We start from the raw sequence: 25,442 nt of genomic DNA on the forward strand, positions 1-25,442 counted from the left end.
TGTTGGAGAAGACTCTTGAGAGTCCCTTGGCCTGCAAGGAGATCCAGCCAGTTCATCCTAAAGGAGATCAGTCCTGAGTGTTCATTGGAAGGACTGGTGTTGAAGCTGAAACTCCAATACTTTGGCCACCTGATGTGAAGAGCTGACTCATTGGAAAAGACCCTGATGCTGGGAAAGATTGAGGGCAGGAGGAGAACGGGATGACAGAGGATGAGATGGTTGGATGGCATCACTGACTCTATGGACATGGGTTTGGTTGGATGCCAGGAGTTGGTGATGGACAGGGAGGCCTGGCATGCTGCAGTTCATGGGGTCGCAAAGAGTTGGACATGACTGAGCGAGTGAACTGAACAGAATTGGCCATCTGTATGTGTCCTTTGGAGAAATGTCTGTTTAGTTTTTCTGCCCATTTTTTGATTGAATTTTTTGTAGTTGATGTTGATGTGTTGAATGAGCTGTTCATGTATTTGGAAATTAAGCCCCTGTTGGTCACATCATTTGTAGTGTTTTCTCCCATTCTGTAGGTTTTCTCTCCATTGTGTTTATGGTTTCCTTTACTGTGCAAAAGCTTGTAAGTTTGATTACATCCCTTCTGTTTATTTTTTTAATTAAAAATAGTTATTTATTTATGGCTGTGCTGGCTCTTTGTTGCTGTGAGGCTTTCTCTCTAGTTGTAATGAGCAGGGGCTTCTCTCTAGTTGCACTGTGTGGGTTTCTCATTTCAGTGGCTCCTCTTGAGCAGAGCACCGGCTTTAGACTGTGTGGGCTCAGTAGTTGAGGCTTCTGGGCCCCAGAGCACAGGCCCAGTAGTTGTGGTGCATGGACTTAGTTGCTCCATGGCATGTGGGACCCTCCTGGACCAGGGGTCGAAACCATGTCTCCTGCATTGGCACACGGGTTCTTTACCAGTGAGCCACCAGGAAAGCCCTTTTTGTATATTTTTACTTATATTTTTATTGCCTTAGGAGACTGACCTAAGAAAACATTGGCATAATTTATGTCTGAGAAACTGTAATCTCTTCTAGAGTTTTATGGTGTCACATCTTGTGATTAAGTCTTTAAACCATTTTGAGTTTATTTTTGTGCATGGTGAGGGGATGTGTTCTAACTTCACTGATTTACATGCCTGTGTCTATGTCCTTATGTCTTAGTCTTCTCTTCATCTAAGCATACCAATCAGATTAGATTAGGTCCAGTATAATTAAGGGTAATGATTAACTTTTAAAAGTCCCTGTCACTGAATTTGACAGTACTGATAGTTAAAGTGTCAAGTGGATCTGAGGGGACATGACTGATTTATAGGTCCAGAATAGCAAAGTAGAGATTTCAGCAGAGTCCAGTGTGTGAGGGGGAGATGTGTGAGGACCTCTGAGCTCTGGATACGAGGAGCTGGGATTCCACATCCTCTAAGCAGGAGTTGTTAATCTTTGGTGGAACCTGCCCATATATAAAATGTGCTCAGTGTTGAGGTGATGAAAGAGTCATGGAGATGGATGATGGTGATGGCTGCACAACTATGTGAATATACTTAATGCCACTGGGCTGTATGTTTAAAATTGCTAAAATGGTAAATTTCATGTTAGGTATATTGTAACACACATACACACAAAGCTGCATAGTAACACAGAATCTTTGAAAACATGAGAGAACAGGGCAGATGACACATGGCATGGCCTCCAGCTCTCTGATCTGACCCTCCTTTCCCAGCCTCTCCTATTCATGGCTTGATGGATTTTCCTTCTGAGAAGTGCCTTGTGTCTTGTTGTGAGTTCAGTGACAGGAGCTTGTGCTGTGCAGGGATTCCCCACCCCCACCCTCCTGGCATCGTGAGTAGCTCAGCCTCCTTGTTTCCAGCACCCCACCCTGAGCTCACAAATGTGTGTCACGCCGTCTTGTGTGCATCTGCACAAGTTCTCCATCATGGCAGGAACAGATTCTGCTGGTTGTTGCATCTGTGTCACAGGGGAAGGCAATTGGTGTGAAGTACAGTGTGTGCTGATCACAGAAGTTCTCCTGAGTTCTTTTTTGAACACAGGAGATATTTATAAAATCCTCTCAAATATTTTGGGTGCACCACTTTGGATATATACTTGAGAGAAGCAGGCTTAAGACAGTTGTTTGCTAATCAGAACCATATTCTCTAGGGTGATTTAAAGCAAAAGCAGAGAGCATGAAAGCAATTTAGGAAATCACTCAGCAGCAACTGGAGGGTGTTCTCAAGTTAGAGAATTGGATGGAACAATATGCTGAGAGAGAGTAGTCACGTGGAAGCTTAGTCATGTGAAGGGTTTTGTATTAAAAGTGAACAAATCACACTTTACTTACGATTAGCAGATTCCTTCAGTCATGAAGGAAGGTCATTAAGGTTCGTGAGTTGTACATTATGCTGTGAATACTAAATGGGTTCTGTCACCTACAGAAGGTGAGGGGCCTTGGGTGAACCAGTGCTGTCTCACCTGTGTCCAGCTGTGGATCCTGTCCTGGTTCAGCCCCACATCCCAGACTCCCCTCCCCACCCCCCACCCCCCCCCCCACCCCCCACTGCCGTCCTGCATTATCAAGTCTTCGGGTCTGTCCTGATCAGACTCCCACGCTGCTGTCTACACAGCTCACCCTCCTGCTCCAGCCCTTCTCAGGCCCCTCTTCACATTCAGGAAGCAGCTCCAGGTCCTCAGACAGAGAACAGGTTTCTTTGCCATCTGCCCCCCTCAGCCTTTTCATCTCGTCCAGCTGTGCGGGCTCTGTGGGGTCCTTTCTCACCCCGTCTGTCTGTGCACACTGGTCCCTCTGTCCCAGAGCCAGGAGCAGTGAGTGCACAGGACACAGAAGGAAGGTGGAAGACGGGACCGGCCATTCCCTCCTGCTCCACTAGAGGGCGCGCGTGCCCTCTGTCTTCCCACAACCCTCAGTAGATGCCCTTCACCATTTATGAGTCCCCTCTACCTACCCCCAAGCTGTGAATGCAGGAAGGCGCCTCGCTCAGCGTGTTCAGTCCCAGGACCCCTGCACCTGCTGTGTCTTCTTCCAAGATGTTTCCCCACTCTCAGGGCTCCCGTGTCTCCACATCTAAGACAGCAGCCCCTCTTGGTTTTTCTTTAGAGCACAGGTCACAGCTGAATAGTGCATTTTCTGTACTTGTTCGGTGTGTCCTCTTCTGTTTTGACCTGTGGGTGGATCCTCAGCAGTTAGTACAGTGCCTGGCTCCTCAACAAACCTCTGTCGATTGATTGAATGGAGGTGGGGCCTCTATCTGTTTCATTTGTGTCCCCTCCACCACGGGATGTGTCCTCTCTTAATGGTGAAAGTGAAAGTCACTCAATCGTGTCTGACTCTTTGCAAGCCCATGGACTATACAGTCCATGGAATTCTCCAGGCCAGAATACTGGAGTGGGTGGCCTTTCCCTTCCCCAGGGTATCTTCCTAACATAGGGATCAAACCAAGGTCTCCCACATTGCAGGCAGATTTTTTATCAACTGAGCTATCAGGGGCCAGCCCTTATATATGATTATATGTGGGACTATAGGATTAATACAGCCTTTATATAGGAATAACAGCTAAACAACTGGTTACTGACAGTAATTTCTATGACTTAGAAATCTGTAATCTAACAACTTGGAAAACAGCGTATCTTCCTAATGATTTGTATAAAAGCATTTTTAAGGAAAAAATATAAAGCCATCAACTGATCAGTTCAGTTCAGTTCAGTCGCTCAGTCATGTCTGACTCTTTGCGATACCATGAATTGCAGCACACCAGGCCTCCCTGTCCATCACCAACTCCCAGAGTTCACTCAAACTCATGTCCTTTGAGTTGGTGATGCCATCCAGCCATATCATCCTCTGTCGTCCCCTTCTCCTCCTGCCCCCAATCCCTCCCAGCATCAGAGTTTTTTGCAATGAGTCAACTCTTTGCATGAGGTGGCCAAAGTATTAGAGTTTCAGCTTTAGCATCATTCCTTCCAAAGAACACCCTGGAATGATCTCCTTTAAGATGGACTGGTTGGATCTCCTTGCAATTCAAGGGACTTTCAAGAGTCTTCTCCAACACCACAGTTCAACAGCATCAATTCTTCGGTGCTCAGCTGTCTTCACAGTCCAACTCTCACATCCATATATGACTACTGGAAAAACCATAGCCTCGACTAGACAGACCTTTGTTGGCAAAGTAATGTCTGCCTTTTTTTTTTTTTTTAATTGGAGGCTAATTACTTTACAATATTGTATTGGTTTTGCCATACATCAATATGAATCCACCACGAGTGTACATGTGTTCCCTATCCTGAACCCCCCTCCCACCTGCCTCCCCGTACCATCCCTCTGGGTCATCCTAGTGCACCAGCCCCAAGCATCCTGTATCCTGCATTGAACCTGGACTGGTGATTCATTTCTTATATTATATTATACATGTTTCAATGCCATTCTCCCAAATCATCATACACTCTCCCTCTCCCACAGAGTACAAAAGACTGTTCTATACTTCTGTGTCTCTTTTGCTGTCCTGCATACAGGGTTATCCTTACCATCTTTCTAAATTCCATATCTATGCATTAGTATACTGTATTGGTGTTTTTCTTTCTGGCTTACTTCACTCTGTATAATAGGCTCCAGTTTCATCCACCTCATTAGAACGGATTCAAATGTATTCTCTTTAATGGCTGAGTAATACTCCATTGTGGATATGTACCACAGCTTTCTTATCCATTCATCTGCTGATGGACATCTAGGTTGCTTCCATGTCCTGGCTATTATAAACAGTGCTGCGATGAACATTGGGGTACACGTGTCTCTTTCCCTTCTGGTTTCCTCAGTGTGTATGCCCAGCAGTGGGATTGCTGGGTCATAAGGCAGTTCTATTTCCAGTTTTTTAAGTAATCTCCACGCTGTTCTCCATAGTGGCGGTACTAGCTTGCATTCCCACCAACAGTGTAAGAGGGTTCCCTTTTCTCCACACCCTCTCCAGCATTTATTGCTTGTAGACTTTTGGATAGCAGCCATTCTGACTGGCGTGAAATGGTACCTCATAGTGGTTTTGATTTGCATTTCTCTGATAATGAGTGATGTTGAGCATCTTTTCGTGTGTTTGTTGGCCATCTGTATGTCTTCTTTGGAGAAATGTCTATTTAGTTCTTTGGCGCATTTTTTTTTTTTGGCGCATTTTTTGATTGGGTCATTTATTTTTCTGGAATTGAGCTGTAGGAGTTGCTTGTATATTTTTGAGATTAGTTGTTTGTCAGTTGCTTCATTTGCTATTATTTTCTCCCATTCTGAAGGCTGTCTTTTCACCTTGCTAATAGTTTCCTTTGATGTGCAGAAGCTTTTAAGGTTAATTAGATCCCATTTGTTTATTTTTGCTTTTATTTCCAATATTCTGGGAGGTGGGTCATAGAGGATCCTGCTGTGATGTATGTCGTAGAGTGTTTTGCCTATGTTGTCCTCCAGGAGTTTTATAGTTTCTGCTCTTATGTTTAGATCTTTAATCCATTTTGAGTTTATTTTTGTGTATGGTGTTAGAACGTGTTCTATTTTCATTCTTTTTCAAGAGGTTCACCAATTTTCCCAGCACCACTTGTTAAAGAGATTGTCTTTAATCCATTGTATATTCTTGCCTCCTTTGTCAAAGATAAGGTGTCCATAGGTGCGTGGGTTGATCTGTGGGCTTTCTATTTTGTTCCACTGATCTATATTTCTGTCTTTGTGCCAGTACCATACTGTCTTGATGACTGTGGCTTTGTAGTAGAGCCTGAAGTCAGGCAGGTTGATTCCTCTGGTTCCATTCTTCTTTCTCAAGATTGCTTTGGCTATTCAAATTTTTTTTTTTTTTTGTATTTCCATACAAATTGTGAAATTATTTGTTCTAGCTCTGTGAAAAATACTGTTGGTAGCTTGATAGGGATTCCATTGAATCTATAGATTGCTTTGCGTAGTATACTCATTTTCACTATATTAATTCTTCAGATCCATAAACATAGTATATTTCTCCATCTATTAGTGTCCTTTTTGATTTCTTTCACCAGTGTTTTATAGTTTTCTATATATAGGTCTTTAGTTTGTTTAGGTAGATATATTCCTAAGTATTTTATTCTTTTCATTGCAATGGTGAATGGAATTGTTTCCTTAATTTCTCTTTCTATTTTCTCATTATTAGTGTATAGGAATGCAAGGGATTTCTGTTTGTTAATTTTATATCCTGAAATTTTACTATATTCATTGATTAGCTCTAGTAATTTTCTGGTGGCGTCTTTAGGGTTTTCTATGTAGAGGATCATGTCATCTGCAAACAGTGAGAGTTTTACTTCTTCTTTTCCAACTTGGATTCTTTTTATTTCTTTTTCTGCTCTGATTGCTGTTGCCAAAACTTCCAAAATTATGTTGAATAGTAGTGGTGAAAGTGGGCACCCTTGTCTTGTTTCTGACTTTAGGGGAAATGCTTTCAATTTTTCACCATTGAGGATAATGTTTGCTGTGGGTTTGTCATATATAGCTTTTATTATATTGAGGTATGTTCCTTCTATTCCTGCTTCTGGAGAGTTTTTTATCATAAATGGATGTTGAGTTTTGTCAAAGGCTTTCTCTGCATCTATTGAGATAATCATATGGCTTTTATTTTTCAATTTGTTAATGTGGTGTATTACATTGATTGATTTGCAGATATTGAAGAATCCTTGCATCCCTGGGATAAAGCCCACATGGTCATGGTGTATGATCTTTTTAATGTGTTGTTGAATTCTGTTTGCTAGAATTTTGTTAAGGATTTTTGCACCTATGTTCTTCAGTGATATTGGCCTGTAGTTTTCTTTTTTGTGGCATCTTTGTCAGGTTTTGGTATTAGGGTGATGGTGGCCTCATAGAATGAGTTTGGAAGTTTACCTTCCTCTGCAATTTTCTGGAAGAGTTTGAGCAGGATAGGTGTTAGCTCCTCTCTAAATTTTTGGTAGAATTCAGCTATGAAGCCATCTGGACCTGGGCTTTTGTTTGCTGGAAGATTTCTGATTACAGTTTCAATTTCCGTGCTTGTGATGGGTCTGTTAAGATTTTCTGTTTCTTCCTGGTTCAGTTTTGGAAAGTTGTACTTTTCCAAGAATTTGTCCATTTCTTCCAAGTTGTCCATTTTATTGGCATATAATTGCTGATAGTAGTTCCTTATGATCCTTTATATTTCTGTGTTGTGATCTCTCCATTTTCATTTCTAATTTTATTGATTTGATTTTCCTCCCTTTGTTTCTTGATGAGTCTGGCTAATGGTTTGTCAATTTTATTTATCCTTTCAAAGAACCAGCTTTTGGCTTTGTTAATTTTTGCTATGGTCTCTTTTGTTTCTCTTGCATTTATTTCTGCCCTAATTTTTAAGATTTCTTTCCTTCTACTAACCCTGGGGTTCTTCATTTCTTCCTTTTCTAGTTGCTTTAGGTGTAGAGTTAGGTTATTTATTTGACTTTTTTCTTGTTTCTTGAGGTATGCCTGTATTGCTATGAACTTTGCCCTTAACACTGCTTTTACAGTGTCCCACAGGTTTGTTGTGTTTTCATTTTCATTGGTTTCTATGCATATTTTGATTTCTTTTTTTGATTTCTTCTGTGATTTTTTGGTTATTCAGCAGCGTATTGTTCAGCCTCCATATGTTGGAATTTTTAATATGCTATCTGCTGCTGCTAAGTCACTTCAGTCATGTCTGACTCTGTGCAACCCCATAGATGGGCAGCCCACCAGGCTCCCCCGTCCCTGGGATTCTCCAGGCAAGAACAATGGAATGGGTTGCCATTTCCTTCTCCAATGCATGAAAGTGAAAAGTGAAAGTGAAGTTGCTCAGTCTTGTCCTACCCTTAACAAGGAACTCCAGCCTACCAGGCTCCTCCGTCCATGGGATTTTCCAGGCAAGAGTACTGGAGTGGGATGCCATTGCCTTCTCCAAATATGCTATCTAGGTTGGTCATAACTTTCTTTCCAAGGAGCAAGCGTTTTTTAATTTCATTGCTGCAGTCACCATCTGCAGTGATTTTGGAGCCCCCCAAAATAAAGTCTGACACTGTTTCCACTGTTTCCCCATCTATTTCCCATGAAGTCATGGGACCAGATGCCATGATATTAGTTTTCTGAGTGTTAAATTTTAAGCCAGCTGTCCCCCTCTCCTCTTTCACCTTCATCAAGAGGCTTTTTAGTTCCTCTTCACTTTCTACCATAAGGGTGGTGTCATCTGCATATCTGAGGTTATTGATATTTCTCCCAGCAATCTTGATTCCACCTTGTGCTTCTTCTAGCCCAGGGTTTCTCGTGATGTATTCTGCATATAAGTTAAATAAGCAGGGTGACAATATACATCCTTGATGTACTCCTTTTCCTATTTGGAACCAGTCTGCTGTTCCATGTCCAGTTCTAACTGTTGCTTCCTGACCTGCATATAGGTTTCTCAAGAGGCAGGTCAGGTGGTCTGGTATTCCCATCTCTTTCAGAATTTTCCACATTTTATTGTGATCCACACAGTCAAAAAAAATCAACTGATCACTTCATTGTAATTATTTATGTTACCTCATCTGTGATGGACTGTTAAGAAAACATTTAAAAACTTTTGTGTTGGTCCATCTTGGACATAACAGCCCATTGTATTTAATTAACATCCACCTTCAGGGACTACTGGCAGGTAACTATGAATTAAAGAGAAAAAATTCTATTTAAATGCTTTAGTACTATATCTGAAAAAAGTGTTAGTCAAGAAACCTAGTATGAATGCTGAATTAACACATGTTAAAGAGTAAGATGAATCCTTTTGGACTTAATGAAGCGATGATGTATGTGTCTACCTCCTGGAGTCTTGCTTCTGATCACAGACCCAGTGTCCAGAGTATCCCCTTAGGACTTTGCTGTCCTGAGTCCAAAGCACATGACCATTTGTAGTTAGGGAGGAATGGAAAAAGGGACTGATGTTCACTGAGCGTATTGGTGGTTTGATTTCTTAGAAGGTATGGATGAGTTGTCATTGACGTTGTTCTGAGATGGAGAAACTGAGGTTTAGTCTCTTGTCCAACATCATCAGGCACATGAGAGGGACTGAGCTGCAGTCTGCAGCCTCCAGACTCTCCATCTGAATCACTCACAGGCTGAACTCTGACCCAGGTTCCTGAGATTTGCTCTGCAAGTGGCTCGGGATCTCAGAATATCTGCCTGGAAACCTGCCCTTGGTCACCAGGGCCCCAGACCTGGACACTCGCTTTCGTAGAGGGGTTGTGGACCCTTTGGGGTTAGACTGGGGCTGAGTTGTTAGGGGTCTGCATTTAACATGTAGGAACAGTTTTTTTTTCTGTGAAAAAAATTTAAAGTTGAATAGTGAGGGGGATCTTGACTATAGAGAACTGGCACTTGCTCTGAGACCTTGGGTGATTTCCACTGTGATTTGGACCATTTGGATTCTGTTCATTTTATTTTCATGTTTGGAAAGTGTTTTTTATCTAATGTTCTTTGAAAACAAGTGTCTAGCAAATGCACTGTGGCAAAGATTACCAAGAATCTATTAGTTTTGTTGTTGTTGTTAATATTTATATCATTAATTATAATTACATAGAATTATGTAATTATATGTACAATTACATATAAAAATGTATTTTTATATGACATGACATTTTTATATGACATAGATCCCTCTCCTCCCATTCCTACATAGCAATAAAATAGTATTTTAGTTCAGTAGAATTTCAGAATCTCAGTATTAGTTGTTTTTCTTTATGAAACATGTACATAATTGTTAAGCTGAGTTTTAGGAAAAAAAAAAAAAAAAAACCTTAGCTGTTGGTGCTGCCTTCACTGGACTGCTTTTTAAAGCAGAGTTAGGTTCAAATTTGCTGCTGATAAATTTAAGAACCTAATTAGATTAACTGATTTATGTTTATTTAATATTTGTTATTGATTTGGTATTTAAACTGCAGATCTTTGACTGCTGTGTAGTCTTTGTCTTATTCTTTTCAAAATATAAGTTTCCAGTTTGAAGCACCCCCATTAATGTGCTTTTACATACTGTACCTTTTACATTTGTAGGTGTATTTGTCAAGCCTTGAAGGAGAAGGTCACAGTCTTAGTGACTCATCAGTTGCAGTACCTAAAAGATGCAAGTCAGATTCTGATACTGAGAGATGTAAGTAATTTTTAGAAGTCTGTGGAATTGCTACCACTCAGGTGTGTTGAAGGACAGACATCACCGCAAGTCATTCTTCTCGCATTCATGGTAAACACCCTCTTCTCCCTGAGTTTTACATCCCCTTCTGCTCAGAGCTGCTCTTCATGCCTTGGAGAATGAATCCAAAGACCTGTAGCCCACCAGGCTCTTCTGTTCATGGAATTTCCCAGGCAAGAACACTGGAGGGGGTTGCCATGCCCTCTTCCAGGGGATCTTCCCGGCCCAGGAACTGAAATTGAGTCTCTTACCATCGAACACTGTCTCATTGGCAGGCAGGTTCTTTACCACTAGTGCCATCGGGAAAGCCCAGAAATATCACTACTACACTCTAAGCCAACACTCTAGGGCTTCCCTTGTGGCTCAGCTAGTAAGGAATCTGCCTGTAATGTGGGAGACCTGGGTTCAATCCCTGGGTTGGGATGATCCCCTGGAGAAGGGAAAGGCTACCCACTCCAGTATTCTGGCCTGGAGAATTCATGGACTGTATAGTCCATGGGGTCACAAAGAGTCAGACACAACTGCATGACTTTCACTTTCTTTCACACTCTAAGCCACATAAAACCTAAGTTACTGAATCATCGCTCTTCTAATGAAATCTGTTAAGTGTAATGATGTAATTTTATTTAGAATTTGTTATTTTCTTCTTTCATGACTTAAGGCAAAGTGTATTACTTAGAAATTAGAGATACTTAGATCTGTTTGTATCCAGGTGATTGTCATATAGTTTGCCTCAAGAGCATCTTCCATTAACACAGGAAGTGAGGTTGGGTAGCCGAGCACCCGGGTCAGAGATGCCCACTCTGCTGGTGTCTCCAATTGCTGGTCTCCCTGCCCAGGTCTCTATGTGCCTAATGCGTGTGGGAGCCTGTGCAACAGGAGAACAAGGCCATGCCATCACGGGGCTCCTGTTCTTACGGGGAGGATGTGACAGAGAGAGGTGGGCTGACATCCTGGCTGCCTCCCTGAGGAGCTGGTGCCTCAACGGGGTCTGAGTGACATGAAGGTGGGAGTCACACAGTCAACTGGGTGAGGGGGTCTGAGGCAGGGGGTCCTAAAAAGGAGCTGACCTGGCAGGTTGGAGGAATGGCGGAAGACCAGCGTGTCTGAGGAGAGTGAGCAGGGGGACGGGAGGGAGCTGGTATCTGAGCTGTGGGTCCAGAAGTGAGATGGAAGCCTTGGAAGGTCCATAGAAGAGGAAGGAGGTGGGAGCTAAGAGAGTCTTCTCATGGTCACTGGAGGCTAAACAGCAGAAGCAGTTACAAGTCTTAGTAAAGCTGAGGAGACAAAAGTGTGAGCTCAGGCTAGAGTATCAGTTTCTAGAGCTGCCGTAACCAAGTACTGCAAACTGGGTGACTTAAAACAGCAGAAGTTTATCATCTCTCTGTTCTGGAGGCTATGGGTTCCAAATCCAGGTGCTGTCAGGGCCGTGCTCTCCCTGAAGGCTCCAGGGGAGAATCCTTTCCTCCAGCTTCTGGTGTTCACTGGCCTTCCTTGTGTTCCTTGGCTTCCAGCTGCAGTGCTGTGGTCTCTGCCTCTGAGGTCACATGGCCGTTGTCCCCGTGTCTGTCTGAGTTTCTTCTCTTCTCATAATGATATCGGTCTTACTGGATATAGGGTCACCCTGTTCCAGGGTGACCTCATCTTAACTTGATTACATCTGCAAAGATCCTGTTTCCAAATAAGGTAATGTTCACAGGTGTCATGTGTGAACTTATCTTTTTGAGGAGGGGGCACCATCCAACCCACAACTCCTAGCATGACTGGGAGTGGTGTGGAGATTAGTGAGAAGTTTGCAGACTTGGTGGGTGTTTGATGCTTCACTCCTTGACTTGTTTGCCTCTGGGTCTCAGCACCTTTGTTGTTAACCCCTGACTGTTCCACAGGCCCTTGGTCAGATCCCTGACTTCTGAAATGAATTTCTGCTCCAAGAAAGATTATTAAATTACAGAACCCCTGCCTCTCTGGAAGCAGTTCCATGTGTCAATTCTTTCTCCACTCCTCTAGAAGGGGCTAAGGTTTGCAAGGTTGAGGGCAGTTGATTTCATGTGCAGAGGGGGGATTCTAGTGTGTAAACCGCAATGTTGACATTGTTATGAGCACAGGATCAGTGGGCAGGAGAATAACCTATTTAGCCAGACCCTAGATGTTTTTGGGTCGCCTTATTGCTTCCTTTCAGGACACTACCCCCAATTTTAGTATTAACAAAACAACTATTTTCCACTGGTGAGCACTCCTGGATGAATTGGGGACCATCCTCACTGTTTGTCTGGTCCCTCTCTCACAGCAGAGAGGGGATGGCTGCTCCCTTGTCCCCCTAGAATTTTCAGTGCTTGATTGCTGAAATTGCTGTCTTTGTACTACCAGTCATTTCATTGTGCATATTACACATTTGATGTGGTGAGTGGTGATTTCATTAAAGAGATGTGTGAATTTTGCCTTCCAAGTGGAACAAGACACAATACATTCTGTATAATTTTTTAGTTCTTCAGTATCAGACAGTACCTAGATGCTTCCTTGCATTTCTCCCAGTGGACCCCCTTGGGGGAGATGGTGGGAGGGGTCCCAGCGAGGGTCCTGGGCCATCTCCCTCCACCTGAGCTGCCTTAACCACAGCTGCTCTCAATTGATGAGTTTTGCGTCCTGAGATTTTTTTCCTCTGATGTTTTGTTTACTACTGAGGGAATCAGCTGAGTCTGGTTTCATGGGGTCAGAAACTAGTGAAACATGCACATTTATATGACTTTGTAAGGGAGGGAAACTCCAAGCATGTGTCACATGTGTTCAAAGATAATGATTTGATTAAATGTAGCTTAAGCAGTTGACTGATTTGAGGAAACCTAGTTGGCTGCATGTGATTGATTGTTCATAAGTTGTTTCTTGGATCCTGAGTGCATTGATTCTGGCTTAGGTTTTGGTTTGTGGGCACAGACTGCTAAGGCCTTAGAGCCACCGCAGACCCATGGCCTCCTTGTTTAATTACTTTAAAAGGTGTAATATTTAATTTTCAGTTGGGAACTTGCTGAGTGTGTGGGGCAGTTGTAGAGATCATGGAGAGGCCTCTCATGGGTTTGCTGTCCGGGGCTGGTTCCTATTATCCCAGCCGGGCACGTGATAGTGTGACAGTGACAGTGGTCAGTGGAGATTTAATGAGAGACTCTTACCCATATGCAGATGTGCTTGTGCCCACCTCTGGGTTAAGTTTAAATTTCTTTCCTGGAATTGGCACATGAGGCTTCTCTCAATTCCCATGTTGTCTAAAAAGACTGTGCCGATTCTGCCACCAACCTCTGTACTTTTTGCTTCCCTAAGTGCCCAGGGTAGTCATGTCAATGGCCTCCATTTTTAACATGTGAACACACGTTTCTTTCACATCCCCAAGCACCTGACACAGGGACAGGGTTTGGCAGAGAACACAATGCTCAGTTCTGTCCTGAGCTGACTGAACTGAAATTCTCAACAAGAAATTTAGACCCAGGGATCATTTTTTTTTTTTTAAATAAAAATCATAATGTAAGACCAGATAACTTTTTTTGATTAGCATTTAGGTTGGTTTAATATTATCAAATATAAATTAATTCTCTCAATTTTTTTTTAAATTTTAGGGCAAAATGGTGGAAAGAAGAACTTATTCTGAGTTCCTGAACGCTGGGGTAGATATTTTTTCCCTTTTTGAGAAGGGGAATGAGCAGTCTGAACCATCTCCAGTTCCAGGAACTCCCACTGTGATCTCTGAGTCTTTGGTTCAGTCTCTCCAGTCTCCCAGGCCCTTGTTGAAAGATGCAGCTCCAGAAGACCAAGAAGTGAGTTTCTCATTCTGCAGTGTGCCCGGGTCTGTCTGCCCTTGGTGGTCTCAGGGACCTTCCTTCTGCTCTGCTCGTGCTATCTTCATTTGTCCCAAAGTCGACTCTAAGGTTCCCAAAGTCTTGTTCCATGAAATTGGTAGAGTTAGAAGAGCATGTGGGGAGCAAGCCTGCTTGGGGTTCCCCTTTGAATGTAGATTGGAGCATCTTATGGAGATCAGTAGTGGGTACACTGATATGAATTTCTGAGTGAATGTGGCTCACACTGATTGAAGACTCTTCAGTTTACCAGGTTACATCCTACTCATGCTGGTGGCCCCTGGCTTCCCTTATGCATCCAGAGGCTTAATGTGAAGACCACCCTTAGACTGAGTCCTGCTGTTGCCACGTTAAATCAGCTACTTTTCCTATATGTTGGAATGTTCTGGCACTGCAGGTGACTGATGGTAGTATTTTGCCTCAGTATCAGATGGTTTGTGATAGGTTAGAGGTAATGTGGGCAAAGGACCTGACACATGGTAGACACTTTGGTGTTAGTTCCCATCTTCCTTTCTTACCCTTCAAGACAAAAGCACATTTTATCAACCTTGAATCCCAGTGGCCAGGAGAGAGCCAAAGACACACGAGGCTCCTGTCATGCTACAATGCATTCTAAGTCCTCCAGACAGAAATGCACTAGATCTCCCTTAAAAACATACACAGATATTCCCTTGATAACCAAATCCTCAATATCCAAACCCAGGACCCTGGAATGACTCTGATAAGTATTTGGATTAGCTGTTAATTTTCTCAACTCAGGAATCACTCTCTGAAACTTAGGAACCAAATAGAATCAGATTACATCTTGCAATGTGCTATCCAAACTCATATTACTTCAGCTCTCTCTGTGAACTCAGTTTACTGTATTTGGCTAGTATTTTGGGCCCCAAGTATGTTTTATGTTTCTATTATTGAATGATACAAGTCATCTAGAGGGATACATTAGCTCCATATCGTTTTGTGTGTTATTTTAGAGGAAGCTTCTGCATTTATACATTAATTGATTTTGTTGTGTGTGTGTTGAGAGTCATGTTCTATTTTAAGCAAAGCTACCCAAAAGTGAATAACCTCATGTGAATGACGTTTCCTTACTTCTAATAGATTCCTAGAAGTGGGAGGGCTGGGTCCAAGTGTAAACACATATGTGATTTGGCTAGATATTCCCACACCCTTCTCCGTAGATGGACCATCCTGCACTCCTACCTCAGTGTATGAAATGTGTGTTTCTCACAGCCTTGCAGTGGAGGACATTGTTGAACTCTTCACATTTGGGGTTCATTTTTTAAAATTTCATCTCACTACCATATTCCCCTTCTAGACTGAGAATATACAGGTTACACTACCTCTAGAGGACCATTTGGAAGGAAAAGTTGGTTTTAAGACCTATGAGAATTACTTCACAGCTGGTGCTGACTGGCCTGTCATCATCTTCCTTATTCTAGTAAACATCGCAGCTCAGGTATGTAAGGGCGTTTAATTTGGTTTGTGCACTCAGGTTTATATTTACATACTATTTATACTGTATTTTATAATTATTTTTAAATATATGTATTAAGAGATTTATCTCAAAGAGTTGGCTCATGCATTTGTGGGCCTATCTGGGTGAATGTGAAATCAGAAAGGCAGGCCTACAGACTGAAATCTCAGGCAGGAGCTGACCCTGCTGTTTTGAAGCAGAATTTCTTCCTCCATCAGGAAGCCTCAGATTTTGTTCTTCAAGCCTTCATCTGACTGGACGAGGCCACCACAGTGTTTAGGGTGGTCTCGTCTCCAGAAGTTCTGATGATGGATGTGAACCACATCCACAAAATACGTTGCCAGCAACATCTAGATGAGTGTTTGGTTGAATCACTGGAGACTGGCCCAGCCAAACTGACACCCAGAACTGACCATCACTGTACCTGTCAAGCTTTTTGCTTCGAAATATCCCAGCATTTATTCTGTTATTACTTGCCTTTTGCAGTCCACTTGAATTTGCAATGACGTACATTATATTTGGGGAGCAAAGTCTTCTAGGGAAAAGGGGATTTCTTTTAAGTATATTAAGTTGTAAGATGCCCTCCCCTGACCTGTGGTCATCTGGGGTGTGGGGCTTGGCACAGACCTGAGCCAGAAGGACCATCTCCATGTTCTGGAGCCTTTCTGTCCCCCGTCCTAGTGAGCAGGGTGTGAGGCTCAATGATGTCAGTGTATGAGTGACTGTTGTTTCTTGCTCCAGGTTGCCTATGTCCTGCAGGACTGGTGGCTTGCATTCTGGTGAGTGATTCCTGGTCTGACCCAAAGTGCTGTGAAATCTGCATGAAGCCCCCTTTACCACAGAGTCAGGGGGTGAGACTGGGCTTGTTCAGCCTCCTCTTCTGACCCTCAGGTAGTTTTCCTGAAGAAAGATGAAAGTTCCTGCGGGTGGTGTGTGATCCCCCTGTGGTCTCTCCCCATGTCCCTCCCTGTAGCAGCTTCTTCACAGACAATTCTTTTTTTTTTTTTTTTTTTGAACTTTTAATATTGTATTGCAATATAGCCAATCAACAATGTTGTGATAATTTCATATGAACAATGAAGGCATGCAGCCATACATATACACGTACCCATTCTCCCCCAAACTTCCCTCTCATCCAGGCTGCCACATAACATTGGGCAGAGTTCCATGTGCTATACAGTAAGACCTTGTTGTTTACCTGTTTTAAATATAGCAGTGTGTGCATGAGCATCCAAACATTCTATCCTTCCCCTTGGCAACCATAAGTTCATTTTCTAAGTCTGTCTTCACAGACAATTTTGAAAACTGAAAGTCATGATTCAGATTTTTAAAAGGAAGACACACAGAGGGCCTTGTGAACTGGGAAACACTTTCCAGCATAAAATACATTTCTTGAAGTAATTTATTGGTGATATTTGTGTAAATTTTATGTATATCTTTAGTGTAATATTTTTTATTTCCTGTTCCATAGGGCAAATGTACAAAATGATCTGTATTTTGGGAGATATGTAAAAGAACATGAAGACGTAGTGTTCGTTCTGAACTGGTACTTAGGAGTTTATTCAGGTAAATTTGAGTTATCTGCTCCATTGTATCAGAGTTTAAGGTGCTTACAATGAGTCTGTGTGAGCAACAAGGGCTTCCAGAGTAATTCAGTAATGTCTTAACAGACTAAGTGTCTGAAACACCTTTACTCTATGAATTAATTTAAATAGTTATTTTAAAGATCTACTAGAAGAAAAGAGGTTGAATGGAGACTCTTAATTTGGTCCATACTGGATTTTGGTAATTAAATCAGGGTTGAAATATTGAGAAAATCAGCCACCAGAAATATGTAACTTTTGTGTATTCTAATAGGTGCTTTAACTAAATTTTATATCGCTGTATGGATTGGCAAGGGGATTAGAAATGGATCCCCACACTGTGGTTCAGGTTGTTCCAATTCTGTCTGAATAAACTTTGGCTTTTATTGATCTTGGATGAAATCCTCTGGCAGCATGGGTCCCAGATTAAAGCATTATTCCCTCCCAGGTATGCAAAGTTCCCCTTTCCACACTGCTCATTACTTGGACTTCGCTAATAACTAGAGAAGCTAAGCAGGGGAAGTCCATTGTCTGGAATTAGGATTCCTCCTCTTTCTTACCCTGAGATCACTGTTATCTCCTCCCCAACTGTGTGATTAATTGAAACTTTGGCTTGCCAGACTAATATTATCATGATTGTCTCTATTCAGAAGAGTATTTAGAATACATATAGCATAGCATTACATACTATTTAAAGGTTGTATTTAACAAAAGCTTTAAATGCCTTCTTTCTCCATTCATCTGTTGATGGACATTTAGGTTGCTTCCATGTCCTAGCATTTGTAAATAGTATTGCTATGAATACTGGGGTGCATGTGTTTTTTGAATTATGGTTTTCTCAGGATATGTGCCCAGTGGTGGGATTGCTGGGTCGTATGATGGTTCTGTTTTTTAAGGAACCTCCATCCTGTTCTCCATAGTAACTGTAGCAATTTACATTCCTACTAACAGTGAAAGAAGGTTCCCTTTTTCCACACTTTCTCTAGCATTTATTGTGCGAGGTAATACCTTATCAGAGTTTTGATCTGCATTTCTCTAATAAGGATATTGAGCATCTTTTCATTTGCCTCTTGGCCATCTGTATGTCTTCTTTGGAGAAAGGTGTATATAGATCTTCTGCCCACTTTTTGATTTTTTTTTTTTAATTTTTTATTAAGCTGCATGAGCTGTTTGTATATTGTGGCGATTAATCCCTGGTCAGTTACTTATTTTGTAATTATTTTCTCCCATTCACAGGACTGTCTTTTCATTTCATTAATGGTGTGTGTGTATACACACACACACACACACACACACACACACACACACTAGGTCTGGGGAGGGGTGGCTTCCTGATAGCTCAAATGGTAAAGAATCTGCCTGCAATGAGGGAGACCTGGGTTCAATCCCTGGGTCAGAAAGAACTCCTAGATAAGGGCATGGCAACCTACTCCAGTATTCATGCTTGGAGAAGTCCATGGACAGAGGTGCCTGGCAGGATTCTGTCCATGAGGTTGCAAAGAGTTGAACATGACTGAGTGAAAAACACCGATGTACACTGGAATATTACTTATCCATAGAAAGGAATGAAATTGGGTCGTTTGTCAAGACGCGGATGGACCTAGAGTCTGTCATACAAGTAAAGTAGTCAGAAAGAGAAAAAACAGGAAAAAAAATACTTGAATTAATGCATATATATGGAATCTAGCCTCTTCATGTATCACTGCATGGTGAAGGGGCTGGCATAACTCAATGAAGCTATGAGCTATGCCATGTAGGGCCACCTAAGACAGGCAGGTCATAGTGCAGAGTTATGACAAAATGGGATCCACTGGAGGAGGGAATGGCAAACCACTCCAGTGTACTAGCCATGAGAAACCCATGAACTGCATAAAAAGGCAAAAAGATAGGATGCCAAAAGATTAGCCCCCAGGTCAGAAGGTGTCCAATATGCTACTGGGGAAGTTCAGATCAGTTCAGTCACTCATTCGTGTTCGACTCTTTGCGACCCCATGAACGGCAGCATGCCAGGCCTCCTGTCCATCACCAACTCCTGGAGTCCACCCAAACCTATGTCCATTGAGTTGGTGATGCCATCCAACCATCTCATCCTCTGTCGTCCCCTTCTCCTCCTTCCCTCAATCTTTCCCAGCATCAGGGTCTTTTCCAATGAGTCAGCTCTTCACATCAGGTTGCCAAAGTATTGGAGTTTCAGCTTCAACATCAGTCCTTCTAATGAACACCCAAGACTGATCTTCTTTAGGATGGACTGGTTGAATCTCATTGCAGTCCAAGGCACTCTCAAGAGTCTTCTCCAACACCACAGTTCAAAAGCAGCAATTCTTCTGCACTCAGCTTTTTTTATAGTTCAACTCTCACATCTGCATGTGACCACTGGAAAAACCATAGGCTTGACTAGACGGACCTTTGTTGACAAAGTAATGTCTCTGCTTTTTAATATGCTGTCTAGGCTGGTCATAACCTTCCTTCCAAGGAGTAAGCATCTTTTAATTTCATGGCTGCTACTTGGGAAGAGTGGGAGACAACTACTAATAGCTCCAGACAGGATGAAGTGGCTGGGTCAAAGTGAAAATGATGCTCAGTTGTGGGTGTGTCTGGTGGGGAAAGTAAAATCTGATGCTATAAAGAACAGTATTGCATAGAAGCCTGGAATGTTAGGTCTATGAATCCAGGTGAATTGGATGTGGTCAAGCAGGAGATGGGAAGAGTAAACATCAACATCTTAGGAATCAGTGAACTAAAATGGACAGGAATGGGTGAATTTAATTCAGATGACCATTGTATCTACTGCTGTTGGCAAGAATCACTTTGAAGAAACAAAATAGCACTCATAGTCAAGAGTCCAAAATAAATGCAGTTCTTGGATGCAACCTTAAAAATGACAGAATGATCTCGATTTATTTCCAAGGCAAACCATTCAACATCTCACTAATCCAAGTCTATGAACCAACCCCTGATGCCGAAGAAGCTGAAGTTGACCAGTTCTGAGAAGACCTAGACCTCTGAGAACTAAATGCAGAGTTCTAGAGAATAACAAGGACAGACCAGAAGACTTTCCTCAATGGACAATACAAAGAAATAGAGGAAAACAACAGAAAGGGTAAGGCTAGAGATCTCTTCAAGGAAATTGGAAATATCAAAGGAACATTTCATCCAAAGATGGGCACAATAAAGGACAGAAACGGTAAAGACCTAATGGAAGTAGAAGTGATCAATAAAAGATGGAAAGAATACACAGAAGAACTGTACAATAAAGATCTTAATGACCTGGATAACCATGATGATGTAGTCTCTCACGCAGAGCCAGACATTCTGGAGTGTGAAGTCAAGTGAGCCTTAGGAAGCACTGCTGCCTATAATGTAGTGGAGGTGATGGAATTGCCGCAGAGCTATTTAAAATCCTAAAATATGATGCTATTAAAGTGCTGCCCTCAATGTGTCAGCAAATTTCAAATACCCAGCAGTGGCCACAGGACTGGGAAAGGTCAATCCTCATCCCAGTTCCAAAGAAGGGCAGTACTAAAGAATGTTCAATCCACCAGACAATTGCACTCATCTCCCATGCTAGTAACGTTATGCTCAACATCCTTCAAGCTATGTTTCAGCATCATGTGAACTAAGAACTTCCAGATGTCCAAGCTGCATTGATAAAGGCAGAGGAACCAGAGATCAACTTGCCAACAGTTGCTGGATCATAGAGAAAGCAAGGGAATTCCAGAAAAATATCTACCTCTGTTTCACTGGCTAAGCTAAAGCCTTTGACTCTGTGGATCATAATAAACTGGGGGAAACTCTTAAAGAGATGGGAATACCAAACCATCTTACCTGTCTCCTGAGAAACCTATATGTGGGTCAAGAAGCAACAGTTAGCACCCTGTATGGAACAACTGATTAGTTCAGGATGGAGAAAGAAGTATGACAAGGCTGTTTGTTGTCACCCCGTTTATTTAACTTATACACAGAGTACATCATGTGAAATGCTGGGCTGGATGGGTTACAAGCTGGAGTCAAGATTTCTGGAGAATATCAGTCTAAGGTATGTGGGTGATACCATGCTAATGGCAGAAAGCAAAAAGGAACTAAAGAGCCTTTTGATGAGGGTGAAGAGGGAGGGTGGGAAAGCCAACTTAAAACTGAATATTAAAGAAACTAAGATCATGGCATCCAGTCCCATCACTTCATGGCAAACAGAAGGGGAAAATGTGGGAGCAGTGATGGATTTCCTCTTTTGGGGCTCTAAAATCACTGCAGATGGTGACTGCAGCCATAAAATTAGCAGACAATTGCTTCTTGGCAGGAAAGCTATGACAAACCTAGACAGTGTGTTAAAAAGCAGAGACATCACTTTGCCGACAAAGGTCTATACACACAAGGCTATCTTTCCAGTAGTCATGTACAGATGTGAGAGCTGGACAATAAAGAAGGCTGAGCACCGAAGAATTGATGGTTTTGAACTGTGGTGTTGGAGAAGACTCTTCAGAGTCCTTGGACTGCAAGGAGATCCAACCAGCCCATCGTAAAGGAGATCAGTCCTGAGTGTTTATTGGAAGGACTGATGTTGACGCTGAAGCTCCAATACTTTGGCCTCCTGATGCAAACAGCTGACTCACTGGAAAAGACTCTGATGCTGGGAAAGGTTGAATGCAGAAGGAGAAGAAGGTGACAGAGGATGAGCTGGTTGTATAGCATCACTGATTCATGAACTTGGGCAAACTCCAGGAGATGGTGAGGGACAGGGAAGCCTTGGGTGCTGCAGTCCATGGGGTTGTGAATAGTTGGACATGACTTGGCGACTGAACAACAATATGGAATCTAGAAAAATGGTACAGATGAACCTGTTTTAAGGGGATGAATAGAGTTGTAGATGTAGAGAATAGATGTTTGGACACAGAGCCGGAGTGGGGAGGTGAGGGAGATGAATTGGGAGATTTGTATTGACATAGATACACTACCATGTGTAAAACAGATAGCTAGTGGGAAGCTGCTATATAGCACAGGGTGCTCAGCTCAGTGCTCTCTGATGACCTAGAGGGGAGGGATGGGGGGATGGGAGGTCCAAGAGGGAAGGATATATGTATATGTATAGCTGATTTACCTTGTTGAACAGCAGAAACTAACACAACATTGTAACCCCAATAAATTTAAAAAAAAAAACTAAAAATTGAAATATTCTCACAGGAAATGCTTCTACAAGCTTTATATAAAGAGTAAATTATGTAAAAATCCACTTATTGAAATTTAGTATTTATTTTATTGATCACTTGATAAGAAACTTGAATCTACCAGTTGTTTACCTTCTGAATTGGTGGACAACGAAGGCTTAAAGAAGAAGGAAGGGATTCTGTTACACATTCATATAGGATGGTGGGCTAAGGCAAATTCCTGTTGATGGAATTCAGGAATTTGAGCAGCTTTGAGAAATTAAATAACACTTATGTGGTAGCTGAATGGGAAAAAGTACTTGATGGAATACATATTGCCAAAGTTATCCCCACTCTATACAGCATTGTGAGTTGAAGAGATGTTTGGAGGGCTATTTTAATTTTTATATGCATAGTAGTGCTTTTTTATGTCATTAATAAGACATAAATTTGAATGATTATATTTATTTACAAATGCTTTGGGGTTCTATAAAATAGTGAAAGATTATTTTAGATTATCTTGTTTAGATTATCTCATGTCAAAATATAATTTGTAGTTTTTTCAGTTCAATTATTTAAGAGATTGTCCACTTGCAACTTAACATGGTCTTTTCATACTCTTTATAGCTACTTGGGCATAGAACTGGATAGTTTATTTGTATTATTTTAAATTTTTATTATAGTTGCTTTCCAATGTTGTTTTAGTTTCTGTTGTACAGCCAAGTGAACCATTGAACATATATCCTATCTTTAGATTTCCTTTCCACATAGGTCACCACAGAGAATTAAGTAGAGTTCCCTGTGCTATACAGTAGGTTCTTAAAAAGCTGCTTTACATGGAAGTAAATTTCCTTGTAAATTACAAAGAAATGGTATAGCATGTCTCCTTTTCCCTGTTAATTCTTTTTCTGGTAGCAAAGCATCGGAGAAGGGAGTGGCAACCCACTCACTCCGGTATTCTTGCCTGGAGAATTCCATGGACAGAGGAGCCTGGGGGCTACAGTCCCTGGGGTTGCAAAGAGTATGACACAACTCAGCACCTAACAATTTTACTTTCACCAAAGCATACCTTACTTTTAGATTATGGGACATGTTGTAAATAATGAGATTTGAAATGTGGAAAAAGAAAGATCAGCTACTTGTATAATTATCTTTCTTATAAGTTTTATTAGAACTTGTAATTGAATTAGGCAAGCCCAGAATTAAGCTGCAGTTTACACATTTCCCCCCATGTTGTTTCTGTTTAGTGAGAGCAAAACAGTAATTTTTACACTTTTATTTATAAGTATATTTTTTGAAAGCATTAAACTCTTAGAGAATCTACTTTATATATGTGTGTGTTTTTTATTCTGTATTCTATGTACGTAAATCTCTATACAAATTTTATTTATAGAATAAAATACACAGTATCTTTTTAAACTGCCTGCCATGCTTTAGCATGGTTGAGGATCAGACAGAGATTTTGTGCTGAGTGAGGCTTCTTTATTTCAGGGTTAACTGTGTCTACTGTCCTTTTTGGCATCACACGGTCTCTACTGATATTCTACATCCTTGTTAATTCTTCACGAACTTTGCACAACAAGATGTTGGAGACCATTTTAAGAGCTCCGGTATTGTTCTTCAATAGAAATCCAATAGGTAAGTTAGACACCAAATTTTTCAGTGAATATGTCTTGTTAACACATTAAGTGCCTGGTTACATTTTCTTTTTTTTTTTTAATTTAATTTTATTTAACTTTACAGTATTGTATTGGTTTTGCCATATATCAACATGAATCTGCCACAGGTATACATGTGTTCCCCATCCTGAACCCTCCTCCCTCCTCCCTCCCCATAGCATCTCTCTGGGTTGTCCCAGTGCACCAGCCCCAAGCATCCAGTATCGTGCATCAAACCTGGACTGACGACTCGTTTCATATATGATATTATACATATTTCAATGCCATTGTCCCAAATCATCCCATCCTCTCCCTCTCCCACAGAGTACAAAAGACTGTTCTATACATCAGTGTCTCTTTTGCTGTCTCATTCACAGGGTTATTGTTACCATCTTTCTAAGTTCCATATATATGCGTTAGTATACTGTATTGGTGTTTTTCCTTCTGGCTTACTTCACTCTGTATAATAGGCTCCAGTTTCATCCACCTCATTAGAACTGATTCAAATGTATTCTTTTTAATGGCTGAGTAATACTCCATTGTGGATATGTACCACAGCTTTCTTATCCATTCATCTGCTGATGGACATCTAGGTTGCTTCCATGTCCTAGCTATTGTAAACAGTGCTGTGATAAACACTGGGGTACACGTGTCTCTTTCCCTTCTGGTTTCCTCAGTGTGTATGCCCAGCAGTGGGATTACTGGGTTATATTGCAGTTCTATTTCCAGGTTTTTAAGGAATCTCCACACTGTTCTCCATAGTGGCTGTACTAGTTTGCATTCCCACCAACAGTGGAAGAGGGTTCCCTTTTCTCCACACCCTCTCCAGCATTTATTGCTTGTAGACTTTTGGATCGCAGCCATTCTGACTGGTGTGAAATGGTACCTCATAGTGGTTTTGATTTGCATTTCTCTGATAATGAGTGATGTTGAGCATCTTTTCATGTGTTTGTTAGCCATCTGTATGTCTTCTTTGGAGAAATGTCTATTTAGTTCTTTGGCCCATTTTTTGATTGGGTCATTTAGTTTTCTGGAATTGAGCTGTAGGAGTTGCTTGTATATTTTTGAGATTAGTTGTTTGTCAGTTGCTTCATTTGCTATTATTTTCTCCCATTCTGAAGGCTGTATTTTCACCTTGCTTATAGTTTCCTTTGTTGTGCAGAAGCTTTTAATTTTAATTAGGTCCCATTTGTTTATTTTTGCTTTTATTTCCAATATTCTGGGAGGTGGGTCATAGAGGATCCTGCTGTGAAGTATGTTGGAGAGTGTTTTGCCTATGTTCTCCTCTAGGAGTTTTATAATTTCTTGTCTTACGTTTAGATCTTTAATCCATTTTGAGTTTATTTTTGTGTATGGTGTTAGAAAGTTCTCTAGTTTCATTCTTTTACAAGTTGTTGGCCAGTTTTCCCAGCACCACTTGTTAAAGAGATTGTCTTTAATCCATTGTATAATCTTGCCTCCTTTGTCAAAGATAAGGTGTCCATATGTGTGTGGATTTTGAAAATGGAAGATATGCTTGGAAGAAAATCACTGTGTCTGTTTATTCATTTTCTACAAAAGCTTCACTGATAATTTTTCCTGC

At 41.4% G+C, this 25,442-nt stretch overlaps 1 protein-coding gene across 1 annotated transcript in view; it reads left to right on the forward strand.

Moving 5' to 3' along the window:
- LOC129624243 (ATP-binding cassette sub-family C member 4-like) overlaps positions 1-25,442 on the forward strand; it is a 180,888-nt gene that overhangs the window by 58,375 nt on the left and 97,071 nt on the right. Inside the window, 6 exon segments of the mRNA XM_055541904.1 lie at positions 10,024-10,120; positions 13,765-13,962; positions 15,320-15,460; positions 16,220-16,257; positions 16,950-17,044; positions 23,694-23,840. Of these exon segments, the coding sequence (XP_055397879.1) occupies positions 10,024-10,120; positions 13,765-13,962; positions 15,320-15,460; positions 16,220-16,257; positions 16,950-17,044; positions 23,694-23,840 (716 nt within the window).

Source organism: Bubalus kerabau, chromosome 12 (genome assembly GCF_029407905.1).
Source record: "Bubalus kerabau isolate K-KA32 ecotype Philippines breed swamp buffalo chromosome 12, PCC_UOA_SB_1v2, whole genome shotgun sequence".
In the NCBI taxonomy this organism is placed as follows: Eukaryota; Metazoa; Chordata; class Mammalia; order Artiodactyla; family Bovidae; genus Bubalus; species Bubalus kerabau.